Source organism: Schistocerca piceifrons, chromosome 2 (assembly GCF_021461385.2).
Source record: "Schistocerca piceifrons isolate TAMUIC-IGC-003096 chromosome 2, iqSchPice1.1, whole genome shotgun sequence".
NCBI lineage: Eukaryota > Metazoa > Arthropoda > Insecta > Orthoptera > Acrididae > Schistocerca > Schistocerca piceifrons.
In genome coordinates, this window is record NC_060139.1 from 712,217,151 (window position 1) to 712,234,933 (window position 17,783).

The 17,783-nt window shown below is 41.3% G+C and overlaps 1 protein-coding gene across 2 annotated transcripts in view; it reads right to left on the bottom strand.

Annotated features, from left to right (window-relative positions):
- LOC124777265 (hormone-sensitive lipase) overlaps window positions 1–17,783 on the bottom strand; it is a 96,676-nt gene that overhangs the window by 71,635 nt on the left and 7,258 nt on the right. For both annotated transcript variants that reach the window (XM_047252596.1, XM_047252595.1), the window contains exons 2-3: window positions 16,229–16,415; window positions 8,985–9,102 (exon numbers count right to left, since the gene is read on the bottom strand). In XM_047252596.1, coding sequence (XP_047108552.1) covers window positions 8,985–9,102; window positions 16,229–16,415 — 305 coding nt within the window. The remainder of the gene's footprint in view (window positions 1–8,984; window positions 9,103–16,228; window positions 16,416–17,783) is intronic.

Below are 17,783 nucleotides of genomic sequence, written 5' to 3' on the forward strand. Positions count from 1 at the left end.
GAGTCATCAAGGACATCTGATTCCCTGTGAGAGGCCCGCATGGAAGACTTCACCATATTCATAGTCTCCTTAATGACATGCAGTTTGATTTGCGTACTTTTATGCCATTCCGTCTCCGAAAGCCAAAAAACCCTGCAGCGTTAAGGCAGAACGCAAGTCAGTTTCGGAGATGCCCATCTCCAGAAGTGGTTTCCGCATAGCCTGTTTGGCCAGCCTGTCAGCAAGTGCATTACCTGGGATTCCGACATGTCCTGAGGTCCACACAAACACCATTGAAAGGCAGGACAGTTTCAGGGCATAGTTGGACTCCTGAACAGACGCTACCAAAGGATGGTGATGGTAGCACTCACCGATAGCTTGTAGGCTGCTCAAGGAGTCAGTACACAGGAAAAATGACTTGCCAGGGCATGAGTGGATGTGCTCAAGAGCACGAGATCTGGCCGCCATCTCTGCAGTGAAAACACCGCAGCCATCTGGCAAGGAGTGCTGCTCAATATGTCCTCCATGAACATACGCAAAGCATACGTGACTATCAGCCATTGAGCCATTGGTGTAAACTGCTTCATGGCCCTGGTACATGTCGAGAATCGAGAAGAAGTGACAGCAGAGACCCGCAGGGTTAACAGAGTCCTTAGGGCCATGCAAAAGGGCATCAAAAACCAGTCCCAAGAATTGATATGTCTCCAATACATTGAGTCTATCGCCATTAAGGCAAAGTTCTGGGTCCGGATGAACAGTACGACGCCGACAGAAGTGCATGACAAACTACTTTGTAGCTGAAAACTGGAAGCCTGGGGTGGGGGTGGGGTGGGGGGGGGGGTCTCCCTGTAGGTGACACTCAGCAACTCCAGTACTGGTGCAGCAGTACGAAATGCAGAAGTCATCTGCATACAGAGAAGGTGAGACAAAGTGTCCGACAGCTGCTGCTAGACTGTTAATGGCCACTAAAAACAGAGAGACACTCAATACAACCCAACCGCCGACATACCATACATTCCAGCAGCTTACAAACAACGTTGGTGAGGCTGATGGGCCAATAGCTATCCACAGCAAAAGGGTTTTTATCGGGTTTGAGCACTGGAATGATGGTGCTTCCCGCCATTGGGATGGAAAGATGCCATCACACCAGATCCAGTTGAAGATGACGAGGAGATGTCACTTGTAATCAGATGAGAGATGTTTATTCATCTGGCTGTGGATCCGATCAGGCCCAGGAGCTGAGTCGGGGAAATGTGAAAGGGCACTGAGGGCTCCAACTGTGTAAATGGGGCATTATAGGATTCACTGTGGCGTGTAGTGAATGAGAAGACGTTCCATTTCAATGCCGTTTGAGAGTTGAAAGGTTGGGGGGTAATTCTCCGACACAGAGGCCGAGCGCTGTGCGCTGGCTGGGCAGAAGATGCTGTTTTGATCAAGACTGACCAGGATCTCATTTTGGACAAGCCCTCCACTTCCTCAAACTTGTCCTCTAAATCTCCACAAAAAAACTGAGGCTTCATTGTCACGAAAGATTCCCCCATCAGCTCTCGAACATACAAGGTATCAGCGTGAATAAGATCCGCTGTCATCCTTAGCCTGACGTTCCTTCCATGGTGTGGCCAGGGAGGGGAATGATTTTTGAGCTCGTGAACGCTTAGAGACTGCTGGGGTTTCACCACCAGCAAAGACGATTGACTATGCTTCATCGCGTGTCACCCCCAGTGATACCACCCACTCCGACCAGGGCCCCTCCCCACAGGTGCCACCCAGCAGCAGCAAAGGCCACCTGGCAGGATGGCCATTGCCGGGAGTCCCAATGCCCCAGGGTGATGGGCATCTACTCCTTGGCATACACAGGGAGTTAACAGTGTAGGTATCAGAAGAGCGATCCCTGTGTGGTCAGGGGGCTACAACCAACAGTTCACAGGGCAGCCCCATCACAATGGACTGGCTACCGTGCTGGATATCAGGTGCAAAGTAGTCCACGGCCATCGCTGATTCAGAAAGCGACACTGCATAGTGAATGGTGGAAAACACACCCAGGAAGGTTTCCTTGCCTAAGAGATGGAGAATGGGTGGGACTGCAATGCGATGACAAGAAAGGGGGCTAAAGGTCTCAATGCACGATGGACACAATGCACCATGTAAGGCACCCTTCCCCAATTGGCTCGCTCTTTGGAAACATTTTGAAGAATGGAGGTCAAACCCTACAGGTGACCATCACATAAATGCTGAAACGCGTGAAACTCCTTTTAGTTGCCTCTTAAGATAGTCAGGAATACCTCGGGCCTATTCTTACCCCCAGACCTGCAGAGGATACAGAAATGCGCGACACATAACTTTGCAGCTGAAAACTGGAATCTATGGGCTAGAGCCCATGACTGTACCTTGTGAATGGCTCCCTGTAGGTGCCGCTCAACAACACCAGTACTGGATAAGCAGTACAAAATGCAGAAGTCACCTGCATACAGAGAAGGTGAGACCGACGGCCCTACAGCTGTTGCTAGACCATTAATAGCCACAAAAAAAATAGAGAAACACTCAATACGGAAAGTTGCGGAATGTCATTTTCCTGAATACGGGTGTAACTATAGGAGGCACAGACACCTGGACACGGAAAGGACAGAGCAACAGGAAGTTTTCTATAAAAATTGGGAGCAGGCCCTAGAGACCCCACTCATAAAATGTGGCAAGGATATGACGTAGCCAGTTCATGTCGTATGATTTTTGTAAGTCAAAAGAAGGCAATCAGATGATGGCATCTGTAAAAGGCTGTTTGGATGGCAGATTCAAAGGACACAAGATTATCAGTAGTAGAGCGACCCTGGTGGAAGCGGCTTTGACATGGAGCCAGTAGCCCATGTGACTCCAGGACCCGACCCAACCCAACTGCCGACACACCTTATGTTCCAGCAGCTTACAAAGAAAGTTGGTGAGGCTGGTGGGCTGGTAGTTATCCACGTCAAGCGGGTTTCGACCAGGTTTGAGCACCGAAATGATGGTGCTCTCCCACTATTGTGATGGAAAGATGCCATCACACCAGATCTGGTTGAAGATGACGAGGAGATGTCACTTGCAGTCAAATGAGAGATGTTTACTCATCCGACTGTGGATCCAGTCTGGCCCAGGAGCTGTCTCAGGGCAATGTGCAAGGGCGCTGAGGAGCTCCCACTCTGCAAATGAGGCGTTATAGGGTTCACTGTGACGTGTAATGAACGAGAGGACTTTCCCTTCCAGCCGCCGTTTGAGAGTGTGAAAGGCTGGGGGGGGGGGGGGGGGGAGGGGGTAATTCCCCAATCCAATGCAGAGGCTCGAGCATAATGCTCAGCAATGTGCTCAGTAGATAACACGCCACTGATGTTAATGCCAGGGACACCTGTTGCGGTATGGTACCCAAAGAGACACCTGGTCTTTGTCCAGACATGGGAAGCTGATGTATGGCACCCAATGGTCAACATTGACCTCTCCCAACACTGCTGTTTCCGCTGTTTTATAAGCTGGTGAATGTGGGCACGGAGCCACTTAAGGACTATTAGGTACTCTACGGTAGGGTGCCGCTTACGTCACTGTGGAGCTCACCAACACTCTTTAATTGCCTCAGTGACTTCCGGCAACCACCAAGGGATTGTCTTTCGCTGGGGACACCCTAAAGAAAGAGGGCTCGCATTTTCTGCTGCAGAAATGATTGCAGTAGGGACCTGCTAAACGAAAAAAATCGATGGCACCATGTGGGGGAGATTCAGTGGTGACAGCAGAGAGACAGAAAGATGGGGAAGTGGTCACTACCACACATGTTATAATGTGCTCTCCAGTAGATAGATGGGAGAAGGCCAGAACTGCAAACCAAGAGATCAATGGCCAAATATGTGCCACATGCCACACTGAAAATTGTGGGGGCACCTGTATTTAAGAGGCAGAGGTCGAGTTGCGACGGTAAATTTTCGACCTCCCTACTTCGGCCAGTAAGCACGGCACCCCCTCGTAAGGGGTTATGCGCGTTAAAATCTCCCAAAAGGAGGAAAGGTTTAGGGAGCTGATCAATCAGTGCAGTCAATATATTCAGGGGTACTGCACCATATGGAGGAAGATTTACATTGCAGACAGTTATTCCCTGTGTCGTCCTTATCCTGACAGCCACAGCTTGAAGAGGGGTTCAAAACGGCAAAGGTTCACTACGTACTGAGTTCAGGATATATATGCAAACTCCACCTGAAACTATTATATTCACTACGGTTCTTGTAATATACCCTGCAGCAGCGAAGGGCAGGGGTCTGCATTGCTGAGAACCAGGTTTCCTGGAGGGCAATGCAGAAAGCAGGTGTAAAGCTTAACAGTTGCCATAACTCAGCCAGATGGCGGAAAAGACACCGCAATTCCTCTGGAGGATTACGTAATCATGAGACTGGGAAGGCATGAAACACTCAAGGTGGCAGTCTATACCTCCACAGGGTCACCTGCTGCCACCAAATGAGTATCTGTGCGATTGACATCCATTGTGTCTGAAGGCCCAGCGAGATCTAGGTCCTCAGCGGACACCAGAATCTCCACCTAATTCTCAGGCACAGAGCTTGTAGATATTGGTGGTGCGGGTGCCACTGCAGTGCCTTGGTTCATGGGGGGCTCTCGCTGCTCCTTAGTTTTGTCCGGATGGAAGGACTTCACTGATTCTGTCTCAGGGACTGAGGAGGACCATGAAGCCCTACAACCAGCCACCAGTGGTTGCTTAAGACACAGGCAAGTGTCAGCTTTGCCACTGGTAGGAACCTGGGAAGGGAATGACCCAACAGAGCCCTTCCTGGCAAGAGGAGATGAAGAAGACATACGCTTCTCCGGCTGAGAAGTGGGGACTGACGCCCCCGATGGGGGGGGGGGGGGGGGGGGGAGAAAGGGGAGAGGGGAGGTGCTGCTCCTGACGTAGGTTATGCAAGAGCAACAGAGAGGGAATTGCCCCTTACCAGTAAGGGTGGGCAGGTGGAGTCTGATGGCTCTGAGAGCCAACTGTATGCAGCGGAAGAGAAGATGGTAGAACCACTGTCATAGCGGAGGCGTGGGTTGACGTCCTATGCACAGCATGTAGCCTCTCATATTTTCTCTTAGCCTCAATGTAGGTCAGTTGGTCCAGGGTCTCGTATGCCATTATTTTTCTTTCTTTCTGGAGAATCCTGCATTCTGGTGAGCAAGGTAAATGGTGCTCTCCGCAGTTGACACAGATGGGAGATGGGACACAGGGAGTATTGGGATGTGATTGGTGTCCACAATCCCAACAGGTGACACTGGAAGTACAGCAAGAAGACATATGGCCGAACTTCCAGCACTTAAAGCACCACATTACAGGAGGGATGTATGGCTTTACGTCACAGTGATAGACCATCACCTCGACCTTCTCGGGTAATGTGTCACCCTCGAAGGCCAAGATGACGACACCAGTAGCAACCTGATACTCACTCGGACCCTAGTGGACATGCCAGATAAAACAGACACCTTGTTGCTCTGAACTGGTGCAGAGCTCATCATCAGACTGCAAAAGAAGGTCCTTGTGAAATATGATACCCTGGACTGTATTTAAGCTCTTGCTGGCAACAGAAACATCCCCCGCCTTGTCACAGGTGATTAGTGCCCCTGACTGGGCAGAGGATGCTGTTTTGATAAAGACTGACCCTGGTCACATTTTGCACAAGCCCTCCACCTCCCCAAATTTGTCCTCTAATTCCTCCACAAAAAACTGAGGTTTCATTGACAAGAAAGATTCCCCATCAACTCTCGTTCATACAAGGTACCGGGCTGAATAAGTTTTGCTGCCATCCTTAGCCTGGCATTCCTCCCATGGTCTGGCCAGGGGGTGACGTACTACGCTTCATGGCGTGTCATCCACCCTGATGCCACCCAGCTGCAGCAAAGGCCACCTGGCAGGATGTCCATTCCCAGGAGTCCCGATACCCCAGGGTGACTGGCATCTACTCCTTGGCATACGTGGGGAGTTAACAGTGCAGGCATCAGCAGAGTGATCCCTATGTGGTCAGGGGGCTACAACCAGCAGGGTACAAGGTGGCCCACCACAATGGACTGGCTACCGTCCCGGATATCAGGCACAAACAAGCTCAGTGGTCCATTATCGTTGACAGTGCAGAAAGCGATACTGCACAGAGGATGGAGGAAGAAGCACCCAGGAGGGTGACCTCGTCCAACAGCTGGAGAATGAGCTGAAGTGCAGATCCACATCGACGAAGGATGCGAGAGGTCTCAGTGCATGATGGACACTATGCACCATGTAAGGCACCCTTCCCCAATTGGCTCGTTCTTCGAGAAAATTTTGAAAAATGGAGAGGTCAAACCCTACAGGGGACCATCACATAAAGGTCAAAACAAGTGAGACTCCTTTTAGTCGCCTCTTACAACAGGCAGGAATACCTCAAGCCTATTCTAACTAGAGATGGGGAAACTCAATCCTTGGGCACTAGTTCACTGGGGATCGCTCTTTTCTGGAAACTGTTCATTTTTACATGTTCACCGTTCATTTGTGCATGGTATATGGGTCTTATTAAAAACTGAAAATCAGTAGTGTATGCAACTGAAGATGGAAGGCGTGGAGTGGGTTCACTTGCCTCTCCCCTGCAGTACAAAATTTTTATTCATTACAGAATTCTCACGCACTTTACGTAATTTTCATGATTCTGCAAAACCTTTTGTTTAGCCAACTGTAGCATTATGTAGCTGATCACAGTGAAATAATATAACGTGACGCACGAAGAACTGGTATCTAATAAAGACTGCTCGCCAATTACCCACGATTTTTTGACCTCTACGAGCAGGATAGATAAACATGTAATAATTAGGTGGTAAGGAAATAACAAAAAAGATAACGCAAACAACAACTTTGAAACAACAGATGACGATCGGTGGGCGACAATGAGCAGTCTAGTACTCGGGGCCAATTTTTCGTGGGCCACCCTGTACCACTGAAATAATATAGTAGGAGTTATCATGGAGCACGGGCTTCATTCAATTGTAATTTGGTCTGCCTTCCATAAAAATGAACATGCTGTTTTAACTCAGATCAAAAACGACGGAAGATGGCCACTCTTGTGTGCCGTGCTCACTTGCTTTGCATGTGTAATAACAAAAAACCTGCCTTTCTACAAGTATGTCTTCTGCTGTTTACCAAAGTAGTGAAGTAAGCTGACATGCCCTTTTGTTACCTGAAGAGATGTACGTATCACATACCAATAATTTTTATACAATTTATGTAATTATAAAACACTTTTTAATTACCGGTCATGGACACTGAATAGAATATGAAAAGAACCAGAAGTCCTGAGTTCATAAAAAGGTTTGCAACAAATCTAGAATGGGCGCATGCATCGAACGAAACTAGCAACTCGATACTGAACTAACTATGAGCAGTCGGCAGTGGAAGTGTGAGTGGCCATGCGAAGAAGGACGAGTCCAGCCAAGGGAGACTGAGACTAAGACCGAGACTGAGACAGCTGGGAATAGGACCAAGATTGGAACGAGACCGGACGATGTGCCGTTGCAGGAACGAGACTGGCCATTTCCCATTCCTGGGAACTATAAGTAGAAAGCCGCGACCAAATTGAACTATGAATGACTGTTACTTAGAATTTGTTCCTCGCTCCTTCCGTTCATCTTGGTGAACCGTTCCTTCGGACCTGTTAGTTCGCGAACAACCCATCTTTAATTCTAACCCCCGGACCCACACGGGGGGGTCACACTGTCAGTATTGGCTCTTGAGCAAAAAAGTTTGATGACCACTGCCTTAGACCGTTTTGATCTCCAGGAAAAAATGCTACTACATTAAACACACCTTTACTCCAAACCAGATTATATAATGCATTACAGATGAATTTATTCTGCAAAAGGAGGGAAAATAAACTCAAAATTATATTGTTACATCCTGGGTAGAATATAAATAATGAAAGACATGATGGTCACAGTATATTGATAATTTTTACTTACGGACCGTCAGACGGTCCATAAGTAAAAATTATCAATATACTGTGATATTACATGCAACTGAGGAAGACAGGACTACAAAAGTTGAAGATGATGTTATCACTTTCCATAGAGACAAGGCACTTAGTAGTGTACATACAAAATCATAAGAAGAAGAGTGCTGAACTTCCAGGCAATGACATCCTTTAGAGTTAAGGAAAAATGAAATATCATGTAGACTTGATAACTCTTCCTCATGGACACTTACATTCACATTCCATTATATTACTTTTCATTTATGCATGCCAAGTAATAAAAATTTCACATTTTATTGTGATATACAATATGCAATATTAATTTTTAAATGGACAGTGGCTCACAGCATACAATACAGAGCCAAGGCTAGTATTCTGAGAAATAATGTTGAACAAAAGGAGTGGAAAATTAGAGTTTAACATGACTAGGTCATCAGATATGGCACACTTTCCTAGATTTCTACTGTCATACAAAGTATGATATCTGCTCAGAAAGTTGTTTCTTATATTTACCATTTTGTCAATTTTTTTAAAGAAATGTGTTTTACAGTATTCACTGTCCAAAAGCAAGTCAGAGGTACTAAACAGTAATTTACTAGTATACAAATTCAAGAAAATGAAACATCTTTCATTAAACAGAAAAACAAAGTTCCTTTCTAGAAAAGAAATTGCTGCGCGTGTTTAATTATCCTCATGGGTTCAATGCCCACTGTTCCACAGTGGGCATTAATTAGTTTTATCAGACTGCTCAAAAGCAAACAAGCAGATAAGAAACATGGCAGAAAGCCAAGAGGTGAGAGTAACACCAGACTTTGGCCAGCACAAAATAGATTGACCATGACTAAGAAGACTTAACAAAAGCACTACATAAATTGTTAATATAGCTCATTAACCAAATTTCACGAAGTTGCTATTCCTCCGAATAACTTGCCCCAAACTCAATATTCTCCATTACAGAATTCTGCAGAACATGTACACTTAGTTTCCAAAACTTCATTTGTATTTTGCAAGTTTACTCACCTGTCCACAATGAACTAGCAGCCTTAAACCATGAACCATCATTCCCATAATAAATTTCACTGAAGGATGCCATACAAATTGAGATGAACTTCAGACAGGAACGCATGGACTCACAGAACTGCAATGTAATACACGTTTTGTAATATTTATCAACAGCTAAATAATCATGAAACATTTGTTAGTTATCAGTACTTTTATTAGGATTATCATACACTGAATACTCTAAGAAAGGTCACTTTGGAGAAGAGTATTTCTTCGGTTATGAACTCTTAGTGAGGATCAGGATGTCTGGTTTTACCTCAGACACACACAATCTGAAAACATCAAAGACAAAAATCATGAACTAGACAAAGCAAAATAGCTGCATCTACACTTATCATAACAAGAATCACATTAATAACCTGTAATCATCTTTGTACCCCTCTCTATCAGTTCTTTACAACTTACACACTCATAGAAGCTTTCTAAAATTTCTGTGTGTCTTCCCTTCACTGTTTCTCAATTCTGTTGTAGCCAAACTTCCTAGTCACTGGACTAGACACTTATCTTTTCTGTGAAGATACATACTTTACCTCTTTCCTCATTCTTGTAGGTTTAATTTTAACAATCAATGAAATTATGACATTAGCCTGTAGATGATGTAGACTTCCTCACAGTATTGTGTATGGGATAGTACTCAGGTTGAGCTGAAATAACATATTTTGATTAAATGAAGCTGACAACAATAAACCAGTGTCAACTTGGCAAAACCAAAAATTTCCACAATGCATAAATTAATATCTCTTCCAAAGCAATGTTCATTCTAAGATTACTGACATGTGCAATTTGTACTAAACATCTTTCATGTTAACACAACCAAGCAATAATTTTGCACACATTCAGAAGAAAAGATGGAAACCCAACATACAATGACTTAAATTTTTCTTATTCATTTTAGAAGAGGAAAAACTGAGATATACAAATTCTGAAAAAGACCACAGAGTGCATAATGAAAAAACAAATACAAATCTGTAAACAACAAACAACTTGATTAAACCTTTGAGTTATAAGCATAGTCAGGACATCATGTTGCAACAATCTGATGAATTTACTATTAGTCATCTTTAGGTAAAGACTTATCCTGAAGAGGACAAGTAGGAAACTCATCGAAACATTGCAACAACATGATGCCATGACTCAGATGATAACTCGAAAAGATTTCATAAATGAAATTTCCCAAGAAAGCCTGCATTCCCATATGATAAACTAAAGAGGAGGACATCAAACAGGCCACTCTTAGCAGGAGTGGCACCACAGGACATTTTAATTTCTACTGTCTACACTGTTACAAATAAATTCATAAAACTTTGTCAGCATGACCAGAAAAGAAAGGATTCAGGATTCACATTGTTAGGAGTGGAAACATAACAATTTTTTTTTACTTGTGAAATTCCATTATTTTTTCACTTACTACTGGCTGCATTTGTTGCTGTAGGTACACTTTTCATGAAAAGTAAGAGATTCTTTGATGAATTTTCCACAGCATACAAGCCATACTTACAGGTGTACGAAACTCTAGAATTTTCCAAATCTTTTAAAAACTGTAGTAAAAATTGAGATAATTAACTATAAAATTTGAGTTTTCTCTAAACATAAAGTTTAAAATGTAACAGCTAATTCATTTTTTCATAAACTAAATAAATTCTAGGGTTTCATACACCTGTAAGTATAGTTTGTAAGCAGTGCAAACTTCATCGAAGAATCTTTCTTACTTATGAAGAATAGTGAACCTATAGCAACAAATGCAGCCAATAGTAAATGAAAACATGATGAAATTTCACATGTAAAAAAATTATTTTATTACATTTTTGAACTTCCACCACTATGTGTGTGAATCCTGAGTCCTTCCTCGTCAGGCTGACAAATTTTTATGAATTTATTTATAAAAGTAAAGACAGCGGAAATTAAAATGTCCTGTAGTGCCTCTCCTGCTCGAAGTTGACCTGTTTGATGTCCTACCCCCCCTTAAGGGGGGATGTAATAGATTTTGGCCCAAAAAATCGACTTTCCAAAAATATTATTTTATGTTAACAGAATCTTCCATCAGTTCTTGGTAGAACAACATTATAATAAATGAAAAGCACCAGTTTGCTTTTGTTCTACAATATTACTTTTATTGTTAACCGGTTTTCAGTTTACAAAGCCATCTTCAGACATTTACAGAGTATTATCACCAAAGAAGTTAAATGTTTGCAAATGACATTGGAAGAGAAGTAACACATCTAGACTGAAATATAAACATACAGTAAGTAATATCTTTGCAATGAAAAAGTAAAAGTTGAACAGTACATAAATAACAATGGAGAAGACAGGAAAAGCTTTAGCACAAAATAGGAATAGCATGCCTACATAACAGTTTCTATTAATAAACGAAACTAATAAAATAAAATAAAATTAGTACTAGACAAGGCTACATCAGGAGGTATGAAACATGGAGAGTGATACACAAACCAATTAAAGGAAGAGACAATTATCAACATAACTACAGCATACATAAGGAACTTAGGCAATATCAATAAGGTAAACCAAAATAAATAAATGCAGGAAAATTGAGGTGTTTGAGGGAACCTACAGTTTGAGAGTGTGGTGGTACTGCATTTTAACAATAACATTATAATCAAAGCAGTGGCTATGTAACAGTTTTCATTAAATACATGAGCAAAGTAAAATATGAACAGTATTTGATGAGATAACTACAAGGGGTTGTTAAACATGGACAGTAATACAAGTACCAGTTAAAAGAAAGCCTTAACTATTGAAACTACAGTCTATGTGGAATACAAAGACAACAAAACAAAAGAACTTAATGAATACAGGAAAATTGGAATATGTAGGAAGAGAGAGTGTGGGATGTAACTGGTACTTTTATTACTGTCCATGTTTAACACCCCTTGTAGTTGTCTCATCAAATACTGTTCATATTTTACTTTGCTCATTTATTTAATGAGAACTGTTACACATCCACTACTTTGATTATAATGTTAATGTTAAAATGCAGTACCACCACACTCTCAAACTGTAGGTTCCCTCAAACACCTGCATTTATTTATTTCTGTTTATCTTATTGATGTTCCTTATGTATTCTGTAGTTACATTGATAATTGTCCCTTCTTTTAATTGGTTTGTGTATCACTCTCCATGTTTCATACCTCCGGATGTAGCCTTGTCTAGTACTAATTTTATTTTATTTTATTAGTTTTGTTTATTAATAGAAACTGTTATGTAGGCATGCTATTCCTTTTTTGTGCTAAAAGTTTTCCTGTCTACTCCATTGCTATTTATGTACTGTTAAATTTTTATTTTTTCATTGCAAAGATGTTACTTACTGTATGTTTCGACTTCAGTCTAGATGTGTTACTTCTATTCCAATGTTGTTTGCAAAAATTTAACTTCCTTGGTGATAATACTCAGTAAATGTCTGAAGATGGCTTTGTAAACCGAAAACCGGTTAACAATAAAAGTAATATTGTAGAACAAAAGCAAACTGGTGCTTTTCATTTATTAAATATTATTTTCTTGATCTACACTGTTTAATCTATATTGTGTGTGAATTTCATCATGAAAGCAGCTTCAGAAATGCCTTTAAATAGTTAAACTGATTATCTCTGCACTGGTGGCCACACTCACCTTTTCCAACATTTGGGAAACTGCTTGCGTCTGCGGAATTTTTGTCGGTATGAAGCCTGTTTTCTTTCGATATCTTTGGCTGACATCTCTATCTTTGGCTGAAAACTTTCTTGCATGTGGTTTATTTACAGTTTGACAATACTAACCATACATTAGTAGGTGGAAGGTTTTATTTGCAAACCTTTACATGGAAGTCAAGATTTACGCATAATGGGTGGTGGAAAAACTATGTTTAGGCTCTGGAGGTTTCATGGAAATCAGTTTACCAACAGAAAAGAGGAAGCAGCTCGACATGAAGAACAAAAGCTCTAAGCTACATCATCGAAACTTGGGACAGGAGAATTGTACAGGTGCGTGAATGATGTTGATATGGATTCCACTGGATTCAGACTTACTGATTTAGAGCTTCTCTTCCAGGCTATGAAGTTTTCATGTTAATGTGTTAGCTGTAAAAATACAGAATGCATGATTGTTGTTGAAGAAAGAAGAATGGGAATAGCTTGTGATTTTAAATTAATTTGTAATTTGTGTGGCTATGATTTTAATTTTCCTCCTCCAAAAAAACTGACACTGGTAGCAATGAAAGCAATTTTAGGTTAGCACATGCTCTTAGATACCTTGGACATGGCAGGTTCAAATGGCTCTGAGCACTATGGGACTCAACTGCTGAGGTCATTAGTCCCCTAGAACTTAGAACTAGTTAAACCTAACTAACCTAAGGACATCACAAACATCCATCCCCGAGGCAGGATTCGAACTCGCGACCGTAGCGGTCTTGCGGTTCCAGACTGCAGCGCCTTTAACCGCACGGCCACTTCGGCCGGCGACATGGCAGGGAAGGGGGTAATTGTATGGTTTTCTGAACAAGCCTCCACCTTGTGCAAGGTATGAAAAAATAAATAAAGAAACGTCTGATGCTGTATGCGATACTGCCAAACTTTCTGTGAAGAAAGCAGTGGAGGAATTGGTGGAAATAAAGCAAAAAAGAAATAGGTCCTGGGGTAGATATTCATGACAGTGAATCTCCTACAAATGTTACTGACATTTGTGTCTCTGTAGATGGGACCTGGATGAAAAGCGGACATGTCTCTGTATGGAGTAGCATCTGTTATTGGTACTGACTCAGGTAAAGTTTTAGATGTGAAAATTATGTCTGAATACTACCACCAGTGTGCAACAAGGAAAATGTCCAACAATGAAGACAGTGAGAAATTGTGGCAAGAAAAGCATGCACTAGCATGCTCTAAAAATTATAATGGCTCAAGTGGGGGGATAGAGGCTACTGCAGTTGTGAGGATGTTCTCCAGATCTGAGGACCAATATGGTGTTAGACATACTAAATACCTTGGTGATGGGGACTCTTCATTCAAAGCTGTAACAGATAAAAATCCGCACAATACAACAATAGAAAAGTTGGAATGTGTTGACCACATCCAACAGAGGCTTGGTGGTAGGCTTCGTTGCTTGCTGAAAGAGAAGAAAGATGAAGTACTTGAGGATGGAAAACCACTAGGAGGAAAAGACAGGCTTACTCAAAGAAATTGATTCTCTTCAGTTATTTTATGGGAGAGTTATTAGGAAAAACACATTCAATTTAGAGGCAATGATGCGTGCAGTGGGCAAATTTTTTCCCACAAACTATCCACTGAACAAACACCAATGTACAATCTGTGTCTGAAAGACGATCGGCGTAAGTTCAACAACAGAAATGATATATATTCACATGAACACTCATTACCAGAACCTGTTATGCATGCGATTAAGCCCACATTCAGGTGTCTTGAAATCCCTGATTTACTGAGGAAGTGTCTTCACGGAAAGACACAAAATGCAAATGAAAGCCTCAATAGCTTAATTTTGATTAGATGCTCAAAAAGGACAGTCTGTGGACTTTAAGTACTCAAAATAGGTGTCTATGATGCAGTTTTATAACAGAACAGCAGAAATAATAGAGTGCTGAAGAAAGATGGTATAGATCCTAGTGTGTTTACGACAAAAGCATTTAACACCATTGATGAGAGCAGGGTCAAGAAAGCCACCAGGTCAATGTCTTACTTGCAAATACAGGCCAGGCAGATTCGAAGAGGAGAGAAGAGAAACCTGGAGGATGAGGAGTATCAGTATGGAGGATTTTAAAATTGAGGTAAGCTTATTACTTGAAGTATGAGAAGAAAATCTTTGAACCTAATTTTCTCTGTTTTACATTTTTTACATTATTAGAAGCCTTTTCTCAAAAAGTATATGCACTAATGCTATGAAATTTTCAGGAACTGTTTGCAACATGTTGCTCTCTCCCTGGAACTACAATTACATTCTGATTTTTACATGATTGTATGTAGAAAAAAAGTTAATTTTGGATGTGCAAAATTAAAAACTCTGTTAATGATACAATTTGTACCATTAATTAATAACTGTAGTTCAGTGGTCTTATAACCTTCTCATGACAATACAATAAAATTTTCAGATTAATTGCATGATTAGAATTTGAGTGACACACACACACACACACACACACACACACACACACACACACACACACACGAGGGAGGACTCGAACCTCTGCCGGGACCAGCCGCACAGTCCATGACTGCAGCGCCTTACACCGCTCGGCTAATCCCATGCGGCAAAGACAACAAAAAATTCAGATTTCTGGCAACATATTAATCCTGCATGTTTTATTATATTTTTCCATTAAAAACAGCTCTTTTGCTTCACACATGCAAATTTTAGATTTGTACACTAATAAATATGGCTGTAATGATTTTTTAAAATAAATGTTTACATTTTCCATTACATCCCCCCTTAAGTCTCTTCACAAATTCTCCTATTTTTTTGTACACAAGGAAACAAATCTTTAGGTTGCAACAAGAATGATAAATTTACCTACTGATAGCAGATGTCATCTTTGACACCTGCTTTTTTATTCAAAAAGTAAGAAATCTGAACATTTTTGTGACAGATTCATCTCTACAATAGCCCAAGGTCTAGGTAAGATTGAAGATGCCTGTTTGGCTGAGAGTTGGCAAGCCAGAAAATGTGATGTCATGAGAATAATTGTTGTTGTGGTGCATCTGCTACACATACTGGATTCTGATGAATCATTTATGTCCACCATTTAAATGAGTTTCTTGGTGAAAAATGACAGGCAGTATCTAAGACATTAACACAACAACAACACAACAGTTCTCTTATGATAAACTCTGAAAATACGAATGGGCAAGCAAACTACCATAAATCAATAAAATGCATTTCCGTCAGGCAACTGAAGATAGAAGCAAAGTAACTATGTAAGTAGGTAAAAATTAAGGGATTAGGGGGAGATTAAATAAATTTAAGTGATAAGAAGCACTTCTTAATTTCAGAAATCCATCAACCTTTAAAGATCCACAAGCAAAATAAAACATTTAATGTAGTGAAAGAAAGGTTAGGAAGAATTTTTAAGATCTTCAGGGAAGAAGGCAGAGAAGATTTACAAGCATAAACATGAAACTTAGCATTCCATTTCAGCAATCTTCCTAATTAGCACAGAAATAAAGCATTATGGTGAAAAAAATCAACAGTTTTAGTATCAGAGTTACCTGCAGCCCAAGACAGTACCCATAGAAGCAATACATGTTGACATTTTCTGCTTGCCTCAATAGTTCTTCTGGTGAATGTTTGTCAGCCGGGAAGAGCTCTCCAGGGGGTGACCATGATAGGAGGGTATGTATATGTCTGGCAACAGTTCCAAGTGATGCCAGCACTTGCCCACATGATTCTACCTTGCTAACAATGACAAAAAAATTACATAAATGAAATGGTTGATCGTCGAATCGTGTAATTGTGTGTGTGCTTAACACAATGGAGAACAAATCAAGAGATGCCAAGTACAAACACTTAATGTAAAAATCATGTGAATGTAGTTAAATTCCTGAAAATATATGAGAAATATGTGCCAATTTTGATAAATTTGTGTAATATAGAAAATTACAATAATGAGAGAGCATGGGAAGCAACTACTTTATACTGTGATAAGCTAAAAATTGTGATAAACTACTGCTACTGCAGAAAGCAAGTCGCAAAAGGTGTGAAGTGTATAAAATGTAAAGTGGTACACCATTAGTTGTGCTTAAGCTAGCCCAAGCCAAAAAATTCGCTATGTCAAAATTCTATGAGGAAGAATTAAGTAAAAATGACTGGAAGGGCCAGGTAAACAAACTAATTATTTCGGACATTTTTACAAGATAAGACTGCTTGTTTTACCATGCGTATATGCAGAAATAAAGAAAGCAAATAATTTATGCTGGAACTCTACCAAGGCTTCCCCATGCACACTTCCTCGCAGTGGATGATATGGCCAGAGAAGATTATACAAGACATGGCTTGCACTTAAACTGAACGGGAAAGTATTTCACAAGTAAAAAAATTGCATATTTAATAAACAGTTACTATTCGGTGTCCAAGTATACAGATACAAAGACTTGACTACAGCTCTTCATTGAATGTCTCCCTTCCCTGCACAGAAGAGCAGACAGACTATTCGCTGGTGCCAAAAGTAAACACAGAAGGATCAGTAGCTACAGCAACAACCAATCAAGGACAGCCATTGAGACAAAAACTGGGTCTATTGGCAGCAGCAACCCACACAGTGGAGGTTCCTGAGACCTGCAGCAGCAGCATTCAGTCAGTGTAAGTGACAGAGACCTAGGAGGCTTGCTACATTGATGATCCTTTATGGTGTTTTGTCAGCAGAGTAAGATCCCAGGAACATACGCAACTGAAAGCACTTATCTCAGTTACCAGTGCAAAGATATTGCCAGGTATTTAGACACAATACAAAGAGGTTAGCCAGTTTTACTGACACAACTTGAAAAGAATCAATCCAATGTAACAGCAGCATGAGGAGCTAGTGAAATGCTTAGTGCATCATAGGAAATGGAATTATTAAAATTAAAGACAACTGAATAATTCACCACAATGTTCAGCATGTAAACAAAGCAGATGAGTTTAGAGGTAACATTGCAGAAATATAAGCCAAACATTCTAGAAGTCACAGAACATGGGCTAAAAGAAAATCAGATGGAGGTCTACAACTTTAAAAATTATTTTTGTAGAACATTGCGTAAAGGTCGAGGTTTTGCCATTTTCTCCAGC